The 21,438-nt window shown below is 36.8% G+C and overlaps 1 protein-coding gene across 1 annotated transcript in view; it reads left to right on the top strand.

The window, feature by feature from the left end:
* Positions 1-21,438, top strand: part of Rrp6 (exosome component Rrp6) — a 44,635-nt gene that overhangs the window by 6,878 nt on the left and 16,319 nt on the right. Inside the window, 3 exon segments of the mRNA XM_074099562.1 lie at positions 5,182-5,368; positions 8,270-8,442; positions 10,261-10,478. Coding sequence (XP_073955663.1) covers positions 5,182-5,368; positions 8,270-8,442; positions 10,261-10,478 — 578 coding nt within the window.

The following is a 21,438-nucleotide window of genomic DNA, read 5'->3' as shown; positions in this document are numbered from 1 at the left end:
CAAAGCTTGTGTTATGGGTACTAAGCAACGGAGAAATATAATTATATAGATACAGATACATACTAAAATACATATTAAACACCCAAGACCCGAGAACAAACATTCGTATTTTTCATACAAATATCTGCCCCGACACGGGAATCGAACCCGGGACGTCAAGCTTCGTAGTCAGGTTCTCTAACCACTAGGCCATCTGGTCGTCTCAAACTAACTAAACTATAGTCTTTACCTAAAGTATCGACCGTCAAAGATACATATTGTCAAAACGTTTGCATTGATTTACATACAAAAACAAAGGCCTTGGTATAAACATTTATTCGGTGCCGAGCGCCAATCACTTTGGCAATTTGACAAATTTCGAAAACCTTCACCCAAAAAAACAAAAACAAATGGTTCGAAGAACGTAAACTTACTAGGTTTAAGAGGGAACGTCAGTAGATTCGATTTTGATGTCGATATTTGAAAGATGATACCTATTTTAATGCGGCTGACCCGCCCCCTAAAATCTGCGATAAGGACGACCGCAGTTCTCGTTAATATTGTCGACAAATCAGGTGAAATTCGAGATATGGCTCTCGACGTTCTACTGCTGTTAACTATGTAGTATAGATATCGGTATAGATGTACAGATAAAAAGATGCACAAACCAATCGGCAGGGAAACCGACTAGAGCTCTTGTATGTAAAAAAACCGGCCAAGAGCGTGTCGGACACGCCCAAAATAGGGTTCCGTAGCTTTTACGAAAAATTAATTAATATCTTTCTAAGGATTTCGTATTTTTTACGGAATCTTCCAAGTTTAGGTATATTTTATACCCTAGGATGCTATTTACTCTTATACTACTAATAATTCTCAAGCAAACTTAGCCGTTATAGTTTTCCTTGAAAGTTTGATATACTTACTACTATCCTGATTTTTTTCAAATTTTTCCTTTAAAGTTGAATATTTCGCAAACACATCATTGAATCGAAAAATCGTCTTAGCAGACCTATCCAAAGATACCCCACACTGTAGGGTTGGATGAGAAAATAGAAATCACCCCCTCTTTACGTATGTGCATTGCGTTCACCTAAAAAAATTTTTTTTGTATTTTTATGGTACCATTTGTCGGCTTAGTTTACATATATATCCGTGCAAAATAACCCTGAGCAAAGCCGCGGACGGACAGACAGACATTTTGGCTCCGGAACCCTAAAAACCGATGAAAAATTGCTTTAAAATTTACTAGTGACTTGATCAGTAGTCGGACCGACTTGAAAATGCTGACGGCGAAACGGTCGAATTTAAAATTTATATGAAAATACGTAGACCCTACGGGATAGCAATAAGCGAGCTGACAAAGTTAAGTTAGTGAGAAGCATTTACACAACGCCTCAAGGCTGTAGGCAGTCGTGACGCGGCAGATTCGTCCTCAATCATATTCCTTTATCGATACTCTTTCAATGTCACATTTGGTTATCCTCATCTGTTTCTGAGTGACGAACGAGCGTAGCCAAACTATCGACAATTTAAATTATTTAGGTAAAAGATTATAGTTTTGATATGAATCTCTGCAAAGTAACGAATCGATCCATTATCTACAATTTGACTATCGGTAGTTGACCTTTAAAATGTTCACAGTATTGTTTGTTTATATGTTTTATTTATTGTTTCTAACATTGTATCTCTCATACCATATCGATATTATCGATAGCTCTAAATACTAGTAACAATATTTCACTATCGATCCATTGTAGAAATGCAATGGTACTTGGTAGTAACTACATACTTTCGAATTGTAACATTTTTTTTAAATAGGTATAGATAATTGTTGAAATAAGTATCGAGTCTTAAATACTATCAATAATAAACAAAATATCGATAGTATTGTTACAATTACAACACTAGAGGCGAGTATTTATCCTTATTGTTAGTAATTATCAACAGGACAACACACTTCCCAGTGACATAATATTATGGTGTCTTAAGATGTTACGTTATTATACACACTTTCCGTGAATTTTGCATTCAAAATCGACTTTCACGTGGCTATCTGAAATGAAGAATAATTAAAACAGAAGTATTCAGCCACATGCATCGTCAAATTAATAAAAAAAAAACACCGCCCAGAGTGCCTCCCGGCCCAAAGGTCCCCATTATCTAAGTTGTTTTTATTAATTTTGCCCGCGAATCCGTCTGCGGAGAATTAGTTTTTCGTTACCCTGAGGGGCATTTTTCCGGGATAGACAATATCCTATGTACTTCCCAGGCTCTTCAGCTCCAAGGGTTAAGCGTGAAGAGGTAACAGACAGACAAATGAGAGTTATTATATTAGTAAGGAAGTAAGGATAGTCTTTAACCAAAGTTCCTTTATATTTTTTTCTTGTGAAATCTAAATACTTCAAACTGCAATTTTGCACAGGAACATGGAAAACGAATGAAAAACAAAAATTTACTGCCATAAAATAATTTAAAAAAGAAAGAAAAACAGTGCTATTATCTCCTCTAAAACTCGTTCATTGACTACGCCAATTGGGATCTTTTACTGGGAATTATTGTGATGGTCACAATTTTTTTTTGTATGTCACTAATATTTATTCATAATAAGTATGTTTACACTTTAATAGGCATGCGTCAGAAGAATCAAATTGGTTTACGTACCATCAGCCAAATATGTGGTCTACCACCCTAAAGCTGATAATCGTTTGCATGCTATAAAACAATAATGCCAATAGACGTGTCTGTCAACTTGAAAGTTCGACTTTAGCTACTTGTACTATTACTTATTCTGTGCTTTAGCGACATATTCATTTGATAGGAACTTGTTTAAAAATTGTTAGACCACTTATTTGGCTGATAGTACCTTCATACCGTATCATACGGTATAATTACCAAATTTTTCTATTATTGTTTGCTTAAGTATAGTATAGTAGTTCGTAAAATATGTGACATATAATATGTACCTATACGCCATACATTACTAACACACGTGACGTGACGTCATCCGCTAATTATCTCAAAACAATTTTTGGTGTTTACTTGTCATAGGTTTGTTTACAACTAATTTATTACTCGACTTTGCCCGCGGCTTCGCACGCGTAGTCCATAGACCTGGCAGTTGAATTGAAATTCCGGGATTTTAGTAAATTCCCGTAATTTTATGAATTAAATTCGGCCATCTCGTAATCAGGGCGCATGCCACTGTGCCGAAATATCGAGCTGCTCTAAAATCAAGGTACGCGGAACAAAACCCGAATTTAAACCATAAAAATGATTTACATTGACGCTGCATTAAAAACAGCCGTGCAAAATTTTATATCTCTAAGCCCAGCGGTTGTGATTTCAAAATTTTATCACTATTTGCTGTGAACGGGATAAAAAGTAGTCTATGTGTTATTCCAGACGTCCAACCATCTACATACGAAATTTCATCCAAATCCGCCCCGCTGTTTTAACGTATACACCATATACTACCAAACTTTCGCATTTATAATATTAGTAACATTTAATTAGTAGGATGTGTGAGTTCTAAAGGATGGGACATTTAATACTGGTTGAATTTCCGTACTCGTATGATGATGATATCATTGGTCACACAGCAGGGACGTAAGGCTTAGCAACTAGGAACAAGTACGCATTGATCCCTTGAAAATTTAAAAACGTTGCATTTCTTACACTCGTCTCTGCCTGTTATCTCTTTGCGGAGTACTTCGCACTTCGGAAATGGCATGTAGGTTGGTCAGATAAGATATATCTTTCGATTCGATTATATCAGTCTCCTAATTGTTGAACAAAGGAACTAACTATCTATATTTGCATCTTGCTGGAGCAAAATAACTTCTTTTACTGCCTTAATAGCGTTTAATGAACTCAAACCAATTACCGTAACCACACCCTTGGCAAGGCATCGACATCTATGTACCTACTTTACGTTACGGCATTAGACTGGCTGTTTAGAAAAAAACGCGCAGCGCATCAATCATAAATACTTTGACATAACCCCTTTCACGGAAGTTAACAAACTATAGTGAACTGTTCACAAAACCGCGCTGTGTGCGCGGGCTCCCATACAACAAACGTTATTGTTTTGCCGTTTTTTGCTTGTTATTAATAACGACAACAGGTAGACGCTTGAAAAAATCACAGAATCTTTGGTTGTATAATCACTTTAAAAATAAATAATTAAATTAAAATAAAATAAATATTTAAGGGGGTCCTATATATATGTCTACTATTGTATAGATAATGGTACGGAACCCTTCCTGCGTAAGTCCGACTCGCACTTGGCAAAAGAAAAATACGTGTTTTTTTTTACGTAGCTTAACAGTGTCCCACTGCTGGGCATGGGCCTCCCCTCCCGACTCCACGTGTCTGATATTTTTTGAAAGTCTAATTAATATATTTTTAGGAATCTAGCCTATTATATGTGGCGTTTAGTATCTCTACTCTTAAATGACTTATAAAGGGGTTTTTCCTCAACGCATTCATTTCCGACCACGAATAAAAGTGTTTTCCCGATTTTCACACAGTTGATGGATTATTAATGTTACCTAACCGACTGTCGTGTCGCAAGTCTAGATAAGATCGCAAAAATAATTGTGCTATCTTTGTTTATGTTGTTTGTTTTTATATTATCTCACGTCATAATAGAGCTACGTTTCAATTACTAAACGTGACTTAAAACCACTGTTTTTCTTTAAAACACATTGTCATTGTTTTGCAAAACGTATTGAGTAAAAAAATGCGGCGCAGTGCCTTTTTACACAAATGCCGTCAAATAGCGTAACGTCTATGTATGTCGTCTTGTTTTATGAATTCGTACTTTTAGTAAGTGAACGAGCTACAACAGTAGGTATAGGTAGAGTCATTCACGATGACGCGTGCCGTGGTTCTTATTACAATGTCATTAATGTCTAACTTTGACAAAATCACGCGTCTTCGTGGATGGCACTAGATATATGTAGTTTAAAAAATTTGAAAACAAGGTTTGTTTGCAAAAATAGAAAAGAAATAATAAATTCGAGAGAAATAACAAATTACAAAAAAAAAACGAAATAGGAACGAATTGTCACAAAATTGTCCCAACTCAGCGTTTTTATGGTTTTATTTTTGTTTTGTAAGTCACATGTGTGGCAACGGAACGTGTGCGGCATAATGACAAATGAAACCACACAATTCACCAATTCTGTTTTCTTTTCGCAGAATCGATATCGAATATAACACAGATATAGTGGCGGACGCCAACGACAGCATCCTGGACAGAGTAAATATAAACATGGACACCTTGAAGGGCGTCAACAGACCATCGCAATTGACAGAGGCTGCCGCGAAGAAGAGCGGCATCAGTGTATCACCCTGGAACACAACACCTGTAATAGCCAAGATACAGGTAAGGTTTCACATCAGACAGAGGTAGGACATCAGAAGCAGCCTCATCATCATACATCGTTATCGCGGGAGCAAAAACGATTGGACAGTACTGAAAGATTATGAAAAATAAGCAATAACAGAAGTGACACTTATATCGAGCAACATTTAATGCTTAAGAGTTACAAATTTATCAACTTTATTTTTAAATATCAGACCTATATACTTGACTTGATTACTAGTACATACGTAAAAAGATTAACTACGCAATCGCAACGCAAATCCTTCAGTCACTTTTCCTATTTGTTATTGTCATTTATTAATTATTCGTAGTAATTACTGTGTTCACAACATAATTACCGAGTGCTTTTAAAAATGCCGCGAAGGAAAAAAACGTGCGATGAATTTGTGGATTTGTGGATAAAGGATTATGCCGAATTAAAGGCTCGCGATACCAAATTGTGTTGCTCTAAGTGCAATGTTATTTCCGTCAAAAAAAAATCTTCTATGGAACGACATTTCAACTCGCAATTGGGCCAATCAACTATTTTACCGACACTTTGGGCGTCTCCTGCGGTACCAAAATTGTCTCTGGCGTTACCAAAAAATCGTACTTCCAACAAGATATTTCACGGTTTAATAGGTTGAACTTACGTAGGATGGCATGTTTTCTTGTACACCATCTTTTAATTACAGAAAAAAAAATGTTTACTTACAAAAATCTGCAATTGTTTGAAAAATGTCGCGGACAGATTAGTGTTGGTATAAAAGTTGATTGGCCCAATTTCAACATCTTAGATGCTTAGAATTTGTGGGCAGAATATATCCGTTTTTACGAAATAGACATTCTGTTCTATCTGTTCTTTAACTGATTTGTTTTTGCTCCCATGATAACGATGTATACTCATCATCTGAAGAGACATGCCGTAATAGATGGGCATTCGTGTTAAGTTCTTTGCCACACATAAGGACGTCGTACGTTAGAGTGCACCACCATACATTTCTATCGTACTCTTACATACATATCAGGGATGTAACGGATGTGGTTTTACCGGAACCGAAAGCGAAACCACATGTTTTCAATTTATTTTATCGGAACCAGAAACGGAATCGGAACCAGAATCGGAGCCTGAGTAGGTGGACGAGATGTAAAGGGATACCAAGCTGATTCTAGTTACGCATCGTATCAACTGGCATTTGAAATGATTATTATGATTGCACTCCAACCGATGCAGCAGAATTGGAAGATTGGACTTTCAATTCTGCTCCCTTCTAACTGCGCCCAAGGCTCTTTGGCGATGCAATTTGTTACGTACTGAATAAAGTGGCTAACTGATTGAAGATCGAGCAAGTCCAACCTGCGTTAAAAGTAGGGGGAAATTGTTACTCATTTTTAGAAAGACATTACCGACTCTGCCAAGTTTCTTGAGATGTAAAAACTCACATAGACAATGCGAGAACTTGTATGCAAGTTTCACTGCATTGCGGTATTTGTTTGATCAACTGAATTCGTTGTCCCTCAATAGACTGCAATGTAACGCAATTTGCATGGTCTAAAGGGAGCTTAACTGATAGAGGCCAAGTTATTTCCTATGCGACTTGCTACGCGACTTTAGTGGTTAGAGAATTCGTCTATAAAGCTAGAGGTTCTGAGTTCTGGGTCTCCGGTGTAATACCTATGTCTGTTCTAGAGTCTTGGACTTTTATTAAGTACCTAATCCTTATGTATGTACCTATCTGTATGTAATAGGTTATCCATAGAACAAGCTTTGCGTAGTTTGGAACTATAGGTCTAGTGTAATTTTTCTCATGATGTATTTGTTTTTTTTTTGTGTAGCAACTTTAATAATTCGACTATATTATGGCCCAATACACCTATGTTTATTATTGATCACTGGCGAGCTTGCGCGAATTCCCCCCCAATGTCTTTCATACAAACCTTGCCCTGCAACTGGCACAGTTTGCACCAACATGCAACACAGCCTAATCGGTCGTTCTGTTTTCTAGTGATGAGATGACCAGTCACAAATTTGACAGCTGTGTTTTTGAAATTTAATCGAATCTAATCCGCAAAATAAACTTAAACAATTAGCTTTTGCCAGCGACAACGCTGCGAAGTATTCGGTTATCGGTTTCCCGCCGTATGCAATTGTCTGGGATTAAAACTATCCTATCTGCATACCAAATTTTGTCTAAATCGGTTCACCGATGTATTTATACTGTAAGGATTTTATTTTAAAGCAATGCGTAGACACGCGCAAACATAGTAATTGTCGATGCAGCTGTGTAGTGTGTCAGAATTATTTGCTTGCCGAGCGAATACCAATGAGTGTTTCTGTGGCAGTCCGTGTTGGCGCTAGTGTCGTGCGGCGTTTCACAACTTTGTCATTTGTGTCACGTTTGGTATTGATCTATAACTATTTTAGCCAATCGCAAGCAAGACCTCAAACAGACATCACGATTCTAACGCCATCTAGCGATAATAAAACTCTAATTTTAAATGTTGATCAATTTTTACATACCTTCAAGTGATCTTGTTGTTGTATCTGAAAACATTCCGATATGGTTGATTTAACAGTAATTTAATTTGTTTTTCGAATTTCGTGGTAGCCCCTCGAAAGTGATAATCTGTATTGGCGTGTAGCCATTATTTTATTAAATTTTTTTCTTAGCGTCTGTTTTGCCGAGCTGTGAAGTGTACATAAATTAATTTTATTTATTGCATTTTAGTTCCTGGCAATGTGATGAAAATCATTGTGTATCACGGGCAGTAAGAGAATTACAAACAAGAGTCATTAAAGGCCCTCCGCCTTCAGCGTCGGACTTCTAATAGACCCTCGTTAGTAATCCCCTTCTAACGGCCCTTAATGCATAATGTACTATTTTACTCGTATTTTTTAATTCCACACTTTGACATTCACAGGTGGGATCGACGACGCTTATAGGCGCTAAGAACATACCCCGGCCGCAACTCATGTTCAAGGACCCACTCGACAACTCCACCAATATGTGGGTGCCAAGGATATCGGACAAACCTAACAGTATAAAGCCCCTGGCGTTGAATATACTGTACAACGACGAGGGCGAAGCCGTGGGGTAAGTTTCAATGTCGTTTGCAAGGAACGTGTAAATTAAAAAGAAAAAAAGAGAGGCGTTATTTCAAAAGCCCGTGTGGTGTCGGGTTAGAATTACACCTCTCCATTTCTTCCGTGAATATCGTAAAAGGCGACAAAGGATATCGGTAAAGGTATAACGTAGGCGACAGGCTAGCAACCTTTCACTATTTTACCGTTTTTGTCAAACTTTAAACCTAAAATAAAAATGGCTCTGAAGCGGCGGTAACGTTTCGTGTGCTCTGCCTACACCAGTTGGGAACACAGGTGTGACTTTTGTGTGTGTGTGTGTGTCATTTCAAAACCTAACCTTGAAATAGAAATAGAGATAAACGGTGAGGTACAGTAACGAGCATCAATATCTGACACAACACAGCGTGCATAAATATCAGATACGACTCTATTTCTATTGTTAGATATTTTTGCATGCTCCACTGTAGCAGATATAAGTGCAGGTGACTGTACAAAATATTAAGAGCTACGCGTTTCGGGCCTACGATATATCCAGATTGATAACTAACTTTGATTTGACCAAAGGCTGATAACGATACCATTTTTATATCCGTAAAAAATAGTACATTATCATACACATTTATAACTTAGGGCATTTAACCAACTAGAAAAGCAGGCGACGGGCCTACCTCCCTGCCAACAGTGTAGTATCAAAGGCCGTATTGATTTAATGTGCCCGCGATCACAAATGCATATCGCGTTCAACATCTCTTTCTACCGGCATGTACAGTTTCACCGATAGAAGTTATGATCGCGATTGCCCCGTAGGCAGTATAACCTCTGTTTTAACTAAATCTTCGCGTAAATCTTTCTACAAATTGTATTAAGTATTTTCTTTTCCAACTCGAGGGTAGATCACTATAACACGTGTTTATTTTAAAGCATTAAGTGTTATGTATGGCTTCGCAATAATTTAACATTATCGCAATTTGAAGTTAGTAGTTAATAAAAATATGTATAATTTATTCAGCCTTGTCACTTTCACGTCCGTATTTGATTATTTAAATATACCCAACTCACCGTGAAATCATATAATACAGTTATACCACATGTTGTCTGTTTTTATTGTAATAATTTAATACTTATTATAGGTAGAGTCATTCACGATGACGCGTGCCTTGATTCTTATTACAATGTCATTAATGTCTAGTTTTGACAAAATCACGCGTCTTCGTGGATGGCATATACCATTGTTGCAAAATTAACAGTGCAATGACCCTCCTAAGACAATGCAATTAAACTACGAATCAATGTACAGATGTATTTTGTCTGTTAATTTTAGTTTAATAATTGGCATTAAATAATTAATTTGTCTCTCTTGAAAATATCTACCTAACTAAATAGTGACCCGCCCCAAAATACAGCCGTATTTCAGCATTGCTATCATCGATTTAGATGATTGCTATACAGTAAGGTAGTGCTGCCAACATCTTTGGGTCCATGCCATGGGGGAAGTATTCTATAGGAAATAGGGAAGGTTGCTGGATAAAAAAATGTTCTACTCAAAAATAACTAATTACAAACTCAAATTACCAACGAGTTGCTTGAGCGTCACCGCCATATATTTTCATTGAGGTTCGCACACGACGAGACTAGTTATTTACCCGAGTTTTCTGCGTTTTTGTTGTGAAAAATGAGCGACCAAAATATTTCTCTATAACAGAGTAACTGAAACCTTGCAACTTGACATACTGACCTATGCGAGATACAGTATCCGATTTTTAATTCGCAATTACTGATTAGTTCCGACATTTTTGATTAATACACTGACTAATAAATATCTTTATAGGTACGAACACCCGTACAAAGTCGAGCTAGATCTTTACCACCCGCCGGGCTGCTTCATCGACCCGGATCCGACGCCGCCCGAGTTCCCCAAGCCGTTGGAAGAGACCAGCCTCACGTACGTGGATACAGAGCAGCAGCTGGACGCACTCGTCGAACACCTGACGAGCGTCGCCGAGTTCGCCGTCGACGTCGAACATCACTCCTACAGGAGTTACCAAGGTAATGAGAGCTACCGTTTTCACGCTCACCAGTCGGCGCCACTGTAGACAAAGGTCCTGAAGTATTATAGTGGTTAGTTTATTATTACGGGCGTGAAAAGAAAATTATATTTCATCAAAAATATCGAACATGCCATAGTGTTGCGTAGTCCCGCTTTGTTCGGAAAAAAGGGAAGGCAAACGTTTCCGAAGTAAAACTGTCTCAAAACACAGACATTCATTGCCCCGTAACGCATATATGCCATAATTAATTTCAAGTATTGGCTGGGTGCGAAGTACTAGGTGGGGGTAATGAAATCTATCGCAGCGCTCATAGTGGCCAAAAGTAGAAATAATGTAGGCTCTGTCATCTGTCATACTCATATGAATCTGTCATTAACAAAGAAATTTGTTTAGGCTTACTACCTAATTTTAGTAATAGATGTTTGTTTTATGGTGCGAGCTTGAATTATTGAACACTGTCCCTGTTTTGTTCTTAATTCCTCTACATCCCGGACATGTCCAGCAGATACCAACAATTTTCCTTTTGCTGGAACGGTTTGTGGTTGAAATTTGGTATTGAGTGAACTCACAAAACCGGTCTTCAAAATTACTTATACTCATTCGATATTTAATTTATTACTAGCGATACAAGAACAATTATATATGTTTACTATTATTTGAAGAAACCATTAAAGTAGCTTTATCTTTTTGTTTTACAGTAAAAGTACAACTAAACATGAAGTAAACAAGCCCTGACATAAAATAAATCACACCGTTTGAATAAATTTTACTTACCTCATCCAACTTTAATGAACTAAAATGAATTCACAACCCTTTGTTCACCCAAACCACGGTATCACAGTAATTTTGTATTATAAATAATTACTACTTTGCGAAGGTCCATATCAATGAACTAAAAGAATTTCTTCGCTCACATGAAAAACTCAGATGACCTCTGGTTGAGTTCGAAACGCGTCAGTGTAGTGTGGTGGTGGCAGGGTTGCCAGGTCTTTTTTGAATACCGAACTGTGGGCAAAAAAAAAACACTTCGGAACGCAATCCGCGAAATGGCTCGAAAACAAGAAGCGTACAATCTGACAGTTGAATCGTTTATTAAGGAGAAAAAAATATCAGAATAAAAAATACCGAACCGCCCATACTTCGGTATTTTTGTTATACCGAAGACCGAACTCAGTGCTATAATTCCGAACGTTCGGTAGAATACCGTACACCTGGCAAACCTGGGTGGTGGTGATAGACGAGTTTGTGTGATTTGTGTGTGTTCTTACAGTGTTGCGGTGGAGGAACTGCATGAACACGCATATCTTGCATAAGCTTAAGGGGGTTGCTCTTCCATACAAACCTACGGACACCCCGCATAGCTTCCACGGACATGTTTTCTTAGAGGATTTTTTGAGAATAGTAAATTATGGATATGCTCTTCAAGCAAAATCCAAAAAAAAGTAACTTTATTGCATCAAAAGTGCAGCGTGATGCAGTAAATTTTGATGCATTTTACCATTGTATGAGTACAACTGACAGTGTTCGCAGCGAGCATGTAGTGACATCTTATATGGGTGCGTGAGTCAATGTCACAAAATCAAACTATTGTAAATAGGTATCGACTATTTCGTGTGGTCACGTGACCATCACCTTTGGCTCAGATAATACGACAACTAAATGAAGAAAGCATGAGATCACTGAGAGATCAAGTTCAAGTTTCTGAGTCTAGTATCTACTTTTTTTGTTTTTAAATCTGTTATTTTCGGAAGTTGAAATGCCTAAACTATTATTTCTGATTAATGCAAGGAGGCAAACTGTAAGTAAGACAAAAATAGGTAAGTTACTTTTAAAATTGTCATTTAAAATAATAATTATTTAAGTAAAAGACCCAGTCCTCGGCAAAAATTATAACATTGCATACTATACATACATTATAATGCGGTGCTTCGATCTAGGACAAGTGGTTTAAATTCAACTTACAAATTCTGAACAGATATTAGTTATTTACTCTTACGTAGACAGTAGCGCCACTAATTTATATAAAGCATATTTATTCTCACAATAAAAGGTGCTAGGTGTAATCACTAAACTAATTAGTTAAAAAATAAGGTCTACATTCAACATACATTGCATGTGTATGTATGAATATCAAGTTTTACAGTGAGGCTCAAATAAATTCCTACATATCACGGCATTTTTACGGCCGCTAAATCTAGGCTCGGTGAATAAAAAGGTTTTCACAATCGAAGTAGTTTTCGTACCTTTTTTATTATTATAACTGGCTAGATAAGTAAAATTTAAACGTCATTATAATACATTTTTGTCACAACGTCAAGTCAATGAGATTGATATTCAAAAGCAATTATGTTTGAATAATTATGGTTTGAACACAAATCAAGAAGTCAAAAAGTTGGCGGACGAGAGGAAATTAGCAAGAGTGCAACTCTTGAACTATTTATGTATGTACGATTTGATGATGAAAAAATTGGATACACGGGTATGTTAATTTTATCATTTTTGTCAGAAACATTAATATTTGTTACAAGAACACCAGAGGCAGGGCTGTAAGAATTTCATTCCTACTGGGTGGCCAAAGTATGGCTTATCGTGTGTACCAAACTTGTGGTCTGCAGCAACCTACTACGAAAACATACCAAATTTCCCTAACTCTTAGTAGCGTCGTGAACATTTTCACTCCATAGAAGTAAGTCGCTTCCCACCGTCTGTCTGCATTATGTACGAGTATGTATAGTATGTACTCTATTATGAAGTGATTCAAGATTTATTATTTTATTTATAAGTGTGCAGGGGTTATGGTTTTGGAGCGTATGTATGGGCATTTCTTTCGTACGCTATGCAACAAGGCGAAGGCAAGGAAAATAAGTCTTTGTTAGGAGTGACACACGTTGTTAATTTTATGCGTACATGTCTTTCCGTCGGCTCATCCGTCCGTCCGTCTGTTGATCTGTCCATATGTCTGTCCGTCTGTCTGTGTATCTGTGTTTCGAAGTGAACACTACATCTTAGTCCTATTTTTTTAATGATTGTTTACCAACGCACACACCAAATCTTTTATCCTAAAAAGCTGAAATTTAAGATAAGGAAAAAATACCTACATAAAATTCTACTGGTTCGTAACTATTATTTAGTTTTTAGGATTCCGTACCTAAAAAGTGCCAACGGAACCCTATTGCTAAGACTCCGCTGTCTGTCTGTCTGTCTGTCCGTCCGTCTGTCACAGGGCTCTAGAGTTGTAATAGTTAGACACTTGGAATTTTTACAGATTATGTATTACTGTGACCGCTATAGCAACAAATACTCAAACCAGAATAAAATAAATATTTAAGGGTGGCTCCCATACAACAAACGTGATTGTTTTGCCGTTTTTTGCATGATGTTAATAACGGCAATTTATTAATTATTCACAGAATATTTAGCTGTGTAATTACTTTAAAAATAAATAATTAAATTAAAATAAAACAAATATTTAAGGAGGGCTTCTATACAACAAACTTGTTTTTCTGGCCGTTTTTTGCTAATGTCTAATGTTGTATAGATAATGGTACGGAACACCTCGTGCGCGAAACCGACTTGCACTTGGCCAGTTTATTTTTAATACCCAGGGTAGGTATCATGGAATTCAATGTTAAATTTTACAACTCTACCTCTATATCACTAATCTCTGTAAATTTGACATGCAGGCAGAAAGGAATAGCAAAAATCTAAATTCAATATCAGGATATTTTGAAAAAGATAACTATTGTTCACTAACCGATTTTAATGAAGATGATGATGCTGATGATGATGATGATGATGATGATGATGATGATGGTCGTATGTCATCGCTGCCGAATTCTTACTTTATTCAATGAAAGACATGGAGAAACTTTGTCACAAAGACTTAATTCAGATAATTTGATATTACGCTGTCCGTCCGTCTATTTCTATAGGATTACTTAAAACTGAAGCAAACTGAAGTGGCAGTGGGCCGGCCATATCAGCCGAAGAACCGGTAACTGCTAGGGTAAACGAGAAAAAGCCTAGCGTGGCGTGGGACGCCCTCAGACTAGGTGGAGCGATGATCTTCACTGGGTAGCTGACAGTAACTGGATGAGAGTGGCCGAGGATCGTGCTCAGTGGCGTGCAATTGGAGACGCCTCTATGTCCAGTAGTGGGCTAAGATAGGCCGATGATGATGATGATGATGATGACTTAAAATAAGACAATAATCCCACTCATATTATAAATGCGAAAGTTTGTTAGTCTGTTTGTTTATTTCTTTATTACCTTTTCACGTCTAAATCGTTGAACTGATTAGGATGAAATTTGAGATACAGATAGTTTGAGTCCCGTAGAAAAACATAGGGTAGTTTTTTTTAATCACATAATTCCCGCGGAATAGCTATAAACGAATTCTACGCGGACAGAGTTGCGTGCAACAGTATGTACATTAGGGAATTTACCTACTGATAGTCTGATTTACGTCCTTATGCTGTAACTAAAAGGCATCGGTCACCTAGGTATCTTATAGTCTGTCTGCTAATACTATTTCTGTATTTATTAATGCACAATTCCTTTCAGATTCAATGATAACTAACTGCATATAACTTTGCCTGGAATTATTATATTGCTGAAGTAGCCTTGGTGCTGTCATGCAATATTCAAGGTGAAGAAAAGAAGAAACGTTTAATGTTGATATGCAAGAAATTTAGGAATATCCGACTGATTAGATTTATTTATTAACGCTGTGTTAAAAAGTTTGTTCTAAATAAATATGATGTACACAACGAAATAAAGTCTTCGTAGGCATCTTTCTTTTAGCGTTCCGTGGGAGGAAATTTTAGTGGAGCTTCTAAAAACAAGAATACCAACAGGTATGTAGTTTTCATTTGTTGAATGAAACTATAGTAATTTCAGATGATGAGATAATAGGGGTACATATATATAAAGTACTATAAAACCGTACAACTTTGACCTTTGATATAACTTTGCCCAAGTTGTAATTTTTTAAAACATCTGAAATAAAACAAAATTGACTGATTTGTGACCACTTTGTGACATGCACATTTCTAAATCATTTTTGTATATTTTTTTCCCTGTTGTCACGAATAAATCTTTTCTTTTCCCTCGATATTGGAATATTTCTTTATTCCTGACGGGAGTTACTTCTCCTTTTTAGGGTTCCGTACCCAAAGGGTGCCAACGGGACCCTATTGCTGAGACTCTGCTGTCTGTCTGTCTTCTACTGGTTCGTAACTATTATTTAGTTTTTAAGGTTAGGCCAACGGGACCCTATTGCTGAGACTCTGCTGTCTGTCTGTCTGTCTGTCTGTCTGTCTGTCCATCCGTCTGTCACAGGGCTTTATCTCTTGAACTGTAATAGCTACCCGTGTGATGTCGGGTTAGAATTAGACCTCTCCATTTCTTCCGTGGATGTCGTAAGAGGCGACTGAGGACCGTAGGCCACAGGCTAGCAACCTGTCACTATTGTACCGTTTTTGTCAAACTTAAAACGTAAAATTGCTAAAAGTGGCTCCGAAGCTGTAACGTTTCGTGTGCTTTGCCTACCCCATTTAGGCATACATGTTTGTGTGTACTAGACACTTGAAATGTTGACAGATTATGTAGGTATTACTGTGGCCTCCATAACAACAAATACTAATAATAAAGTAAGTAAAATTAAAAAATAAATGGAGTTGTCATACAAGAAACGTGTTTTTTCCCAGCGTTTTTTGGTTACTAGGCGTTGCTAAAACTTATAAGTGAACTGTTTTAAAACATTGTACGTACGGAACCCTTCGTATGTACGAGTCCGACTCGAACTTGACCTTATTTTATCCTGCTAAGGCCTTTTTGTTACAGCTTATATTTAACTCCGCGGGCAAAATAAATATGAAGGGCAAAATTGGACGGTTTTATAGTACTAAAAAAATAGTCTTCTATTTATAACAGAAAACGAACGACCAATAATTGAAGGATTTTAAATTGTGTTTATGTATGTAGGTAAATTATTTGATGGTGTTACATGACTCTCATGCAGCTCGTGAATTTGCTGCTCTGTATGTATGTGTGTTCTGGTGTTCTAAGTGACGATTAAATATTCACAGAACAAAAACAACCAAAATATCTAAATATCTTACGATATTAATGTTTATTTGTTAGGCCTTTACCATATGTAATTTGACTTTTTATGAAAGTGCAGTAGGGAGGATTTCTGCATGACACACACACATGTGTCGCACAAACACAGTTGTCTTGCACTTGTGTTTGCGGAGTGGCAAAGGAAAACGTTGAAGTTATTAATATGATTCAATCAAATAAGTTTACACTTTATGACCTAGTCTCTATCACTTCGTGTTTGAACTGAAATAAGACTCAGAAAACAAGTAAACGATAAGTTGGGAGGGAGATCACTAATGGTATTTTTTCAGGAACGCGGTGAGGTATCAGCGGCAATTTCTCGTTACCTTTATCAAATACCTTGCTACCCTTTAAAGTAGTGATAAAATCAAACTTCTATTTCAACGCAAACAAATTGTATAATTTTATGACACAGTCATTGAAATAGTACATTACTGCAAAGACCAGTAAGTAAGCCATAAAGCTTGTATAGTGCTTTTCTCAAAAATGATGACGATGATGATGATGACGAGGATGATGATTGTTAGTGATGGTGACGATGATGGTCGTTGATGGTGACGGTGATGATGATGATTGTTAGTGATGATGATGGTCGTTGATGGTGACGATGATGATGATGATTCTATAATGATGATTTTAATGATGATGGTGATGATGATGATGATAATGATGATGGTTGTTGATGATGATGCTGATGATTATGACGGTTGATTGTGATTATTATGATGATGTAGATGATGTAAATAATATAGATGATAATATAGACGACGTAGATAATGATAATGATGATGATGCAGATATGTATATGATGATATTGATGATGATGACGATGATGATGATGTAAATTATGTAGATGATGATGATGATGATGCTGAAAACGATGATGATGATTGGGGCAGAACAAACATGACATGTACCTATGTAATATTTCTTCTGACATCTATATATATAAAAGAAGAAACTGACTGACTGACTGACTGACTGACTTATAGATCAACGCACAGCCCAAACCGCTGGGTCTAGAAACTTGAAATTTGGAATATATGTTCCTTAATTGGTGTAGACACGCACTAAGATAGGATTTTTCGAAATTCCCACGGGATAGGGAATAAATGGGATTTATATTTTCACTTCGAAATGACCCTATTTCAGTAACTATAATTATTAGAAACTTCAAATTTGGCATGCACGCACGTAGGTAATATTAACAGCTAAAAACACTAAACTTTTCTGGATTTTACGAAATTCCCACGGGATAGTGAATAAATGGGATTTATATTATCACTTTTAATTAATGACCCTTTTTCCGTAACTATAATTATTAGATACTTCAAATTTAGTAAACAAGTAGGTAATACTAACAGCTAAAAACTATTTTCAGGATTTATCAAAATTCCCACGGGATAGGGAATAAAATGGGATTTATATTTTCACTTCAAAATGGGCCTATTTGCGTAACTATAATTATTAGAGACTTCGAATTTGGCAAGCAAGTAGGTAATACTAACAGCTAAAAACAATTTTCAGGATTAATGAACTAAAATAATTTCCTTGCTCACCCGCGACCTTACAATAGCTAAGCTTATGCAAAATATGCGTGTTCATGCAGTTCCTCCACCTCCACACTGTAAGAACACACACAAATCACACAAACCCATCTGTCACCACCACCACACTACACTGACGCGTTTCGAACTCAAACAGAGCTCATCTTCAGAGTGACACAACCGTACACCATGCTACCAGTCTAACAACTGGTACGTACACCATGCTACCAGTCTAACAACTGGTAGCATGGTGTACGGTTGTGTCACTCTGAAGATGAGCTCTGTTTGAGTTCGAAACGCGTCAGTGTAGTGTGGTGGTGGTGATAGATGGGTTTGTGTGATTTGTGTGTGTTCTTACAGTGTGGAGGTGGAGGAACTGCATGAACACGCATATTTTGCATAAGCTTAGCTATCGTAAGGTCGCGGGTGAGCAAGGAAATTATTTTAGTTCATTGATATGGACCTCCGCAAAGTAACGCCTGATTCAATAAATTAATTTTCAGGATTTATCAAAATTTCTACGGGGTATGGGAATAAAATGGGATTTATATTTTCGCTTTTTAGCAATGACATCCTGCTCATCCTGGCGAGGATCGTCTCCGTAGAAGGTAATTCCTCAAAAGTTGATGGCACACACAAAAGATTTTACATGATTGTTAAATTTCAATGAAAATGCATTTATATGACATAAACCGCCTGATGCTGCAGCCAGGGTCGTCTGCTGATGACGGAACTCCTCAAGGGCTGATAGCATAGATACGAAATTTTTACATGTACGTTCAACGAGCTGACACAATTACTTTGCCCACCCGTGACCTTTATGATAGCTACTTTTGTGCTCATGCAATGTGTGTTCATGCAGTTCCTCCACCTCCACACTGTAAGAACACACAAATCACACAGATCCATCACCACCACTTTACACTGACGCGTTTCGAACTCAACCAGAGCTCATCTTCAGAGCAACACAACCGTTCAGCATGCTACTGTGTGAAATTTGGCATAGATGGACCTAAAGTAATGCAGAGGTGCACTAGGGCAAAAATTAGAGAAATAGAAAGAATAGGAAAATATCTCAACCTTGTTTGTTTCTTTGTTTGTTGGGGGTCATCTCTGAAACTGTTGAGCTGATTTAAATAATTATTTTATCAATAGAAAGATACACTATCCGAGATTGACATTAGACTACTTACTTTAAAAAAAAAATACAGACTTTCCGCACAATAAAAATAACTTTCAATTTTGAGGCAGATTTTCAAAATTATTTCAATACTAGAAAGCTACAAATGTGTCTCTAATCGACAATTAAGAATATTAAAATAGATCTTAACAGTAATTCATATCCCGCGGGAACTTTACAATTTCTCGGGATATAAATCCTATATCGTGTATGAAGTCGCGGGCAAAAGAAACGCGTAGTATGTACTTTAGCGTTTTCTAAAATTCCAACCCTGAATCAGCGAAGCAGGGTTTCAAAGTTGGTAAGAATCAGAATTAATTACGTATGTAGGTCGATTTTTGTACTAAAAAATTTGCACCCACTGTCCAAAAAAACGCGAGCGAAGCCGCGGGCAAAAGCTAGTGTGTAATATTTGTAACACCTGTGTAAGTTCCTGCGGATTAAATAATTTCATTTTATTTCATTTCATGATGGTTAGGATGTCGATGACGACGATTTATATGATGATGATGATGAAGATGGTTGATTGTGATCATTATGATGATATAGTTGATGTAAATTATGTAGATGATTATATAGATGAAGTAGATGATGATAATGATGATAATGCAGACATGTATATGATGTATATGATGATATTGATGATGATGACGATGATGAAGATGTAAATTATGTAGATGATGATGTAGAAGATGATAATAATGTAGATGGTGATGATGCTGAAAACGATGATGATGGGCAGAACAAACATGACATGTACCTGTGTATGTTCCTGCGAAATAAATAATTTCTCACCCTGGAGATCGCATAGATCGATATTTACTTGACATCTTATTCCGAAACTTATTTATTATTTTGTCACTAGTAACGTGCTAGCACAAGTCTTTTCGCGATAGTTTTAATCTTCTTCTGCGTGAAACATAAACATTGTAGTAGAAAAATAGTAGAATTATTATATGTTAAATTTTTTTAACAAACGAGTTGGTGTTATGCTCTATGTCACAGAATGACTAAATATTGACTATCCATATCGATAATAATATCACTCATGTTTAGACTTTGCTCATGCCTAGCTTTAGAGACATTCTTGACTGAGCCGGCCGCGATAACTGTAGTAGGTAGTATGGCGTTCTTTTTCGAGTGTCATTGCTACTGAACTGTCAGGTTGCCTTACAGAAGAAAAGGAAACTCGTGTAAAATGACAATCTCGCATACAGATACCCAGAATCAAGAACCAAAATCAGAAGAATTGTATAAGCTCATATATTGATAATTTTTTATTGTGAGCTTACTTTTTTTTAAATATGTGTAACTATTATTACAAATTATATATTTTTAAGCTTCTGGTACCTTGACTTTTGTATTTAGGACTATTGCATGGTAGGTGCACGCGGCTATTAGCTAGTTTTATAAGATCTCCGCTTACAAATTGTATCTTTCGCGTCACTGCTTTCATTATAGTGGCATCATAATAATGTTTGATTTTGAGTTTGCATTACATTATAGGCACTAAGTAAGTATAGAAGTTAGGTTGGTCAAAACTGTCTTATTGGCTGTACATTAATTTTCACCCAATCTAGTGTCCCAAATTTCAAATTTGTCAATTTTCAAAATCACTCAATATGCCTGACTGAAATGTTTTGAATGAAATCTGGGCCATATTGTCCGAAATAAAGGTCTTTACTTATTATTGTAATAGCTGGTTCAGATTTTCGATCACGAACCCATCTGGACCCGGTCATTTGAAAGGCATGGGACCACAGCCAACATATCTAATATAGATGAGATGAGCAGAATTTTGGAGGTCTATCCCCTAATACACTATAAGGATGTGCTAGCGGACAGGCCTCTACAGTTGTCAGATCCGAACAGTAATTCACATGGAGTGGGCTATGGCGTTATAGGATGCCGTATACAGCATTACCGAGATATGGAGTGAGATAACGGACACCTACCATTCCAATTTTTCCAATATCATATAAATTGTACTTTTAGTAGACGATGACATGCCGTTCACTAAATGGGCCGCTCAAACTATTGACCCCCGGAACAACGAGGTGTAGTATAATATAATGCTTCAAAAATGTGTTTCACATACTTTTATTCTG

The sequence above is a fragment of the Choristoneura fumiferana genome, chromosome Z, assembly GCF_025370935.1.
Source record: "Choristoneura fumiferana chromosome Z, NRCan_CFum_1, whole genome shotgun sequence".
In the NCBI taxonomy this organism is placed as follows: domain Eukaryota; kingdom Metazoa; phylum Arthropoda; class Insecta; order Lepidoptera; family Tortricidae; genus Choristoneura; species Choristoneura fumiferana.
The sequence above is the reverse complement of the archived record's forward strand: the minus strand, read 5'-3'. Positions and strand labels throughout refer to the sequence as shown.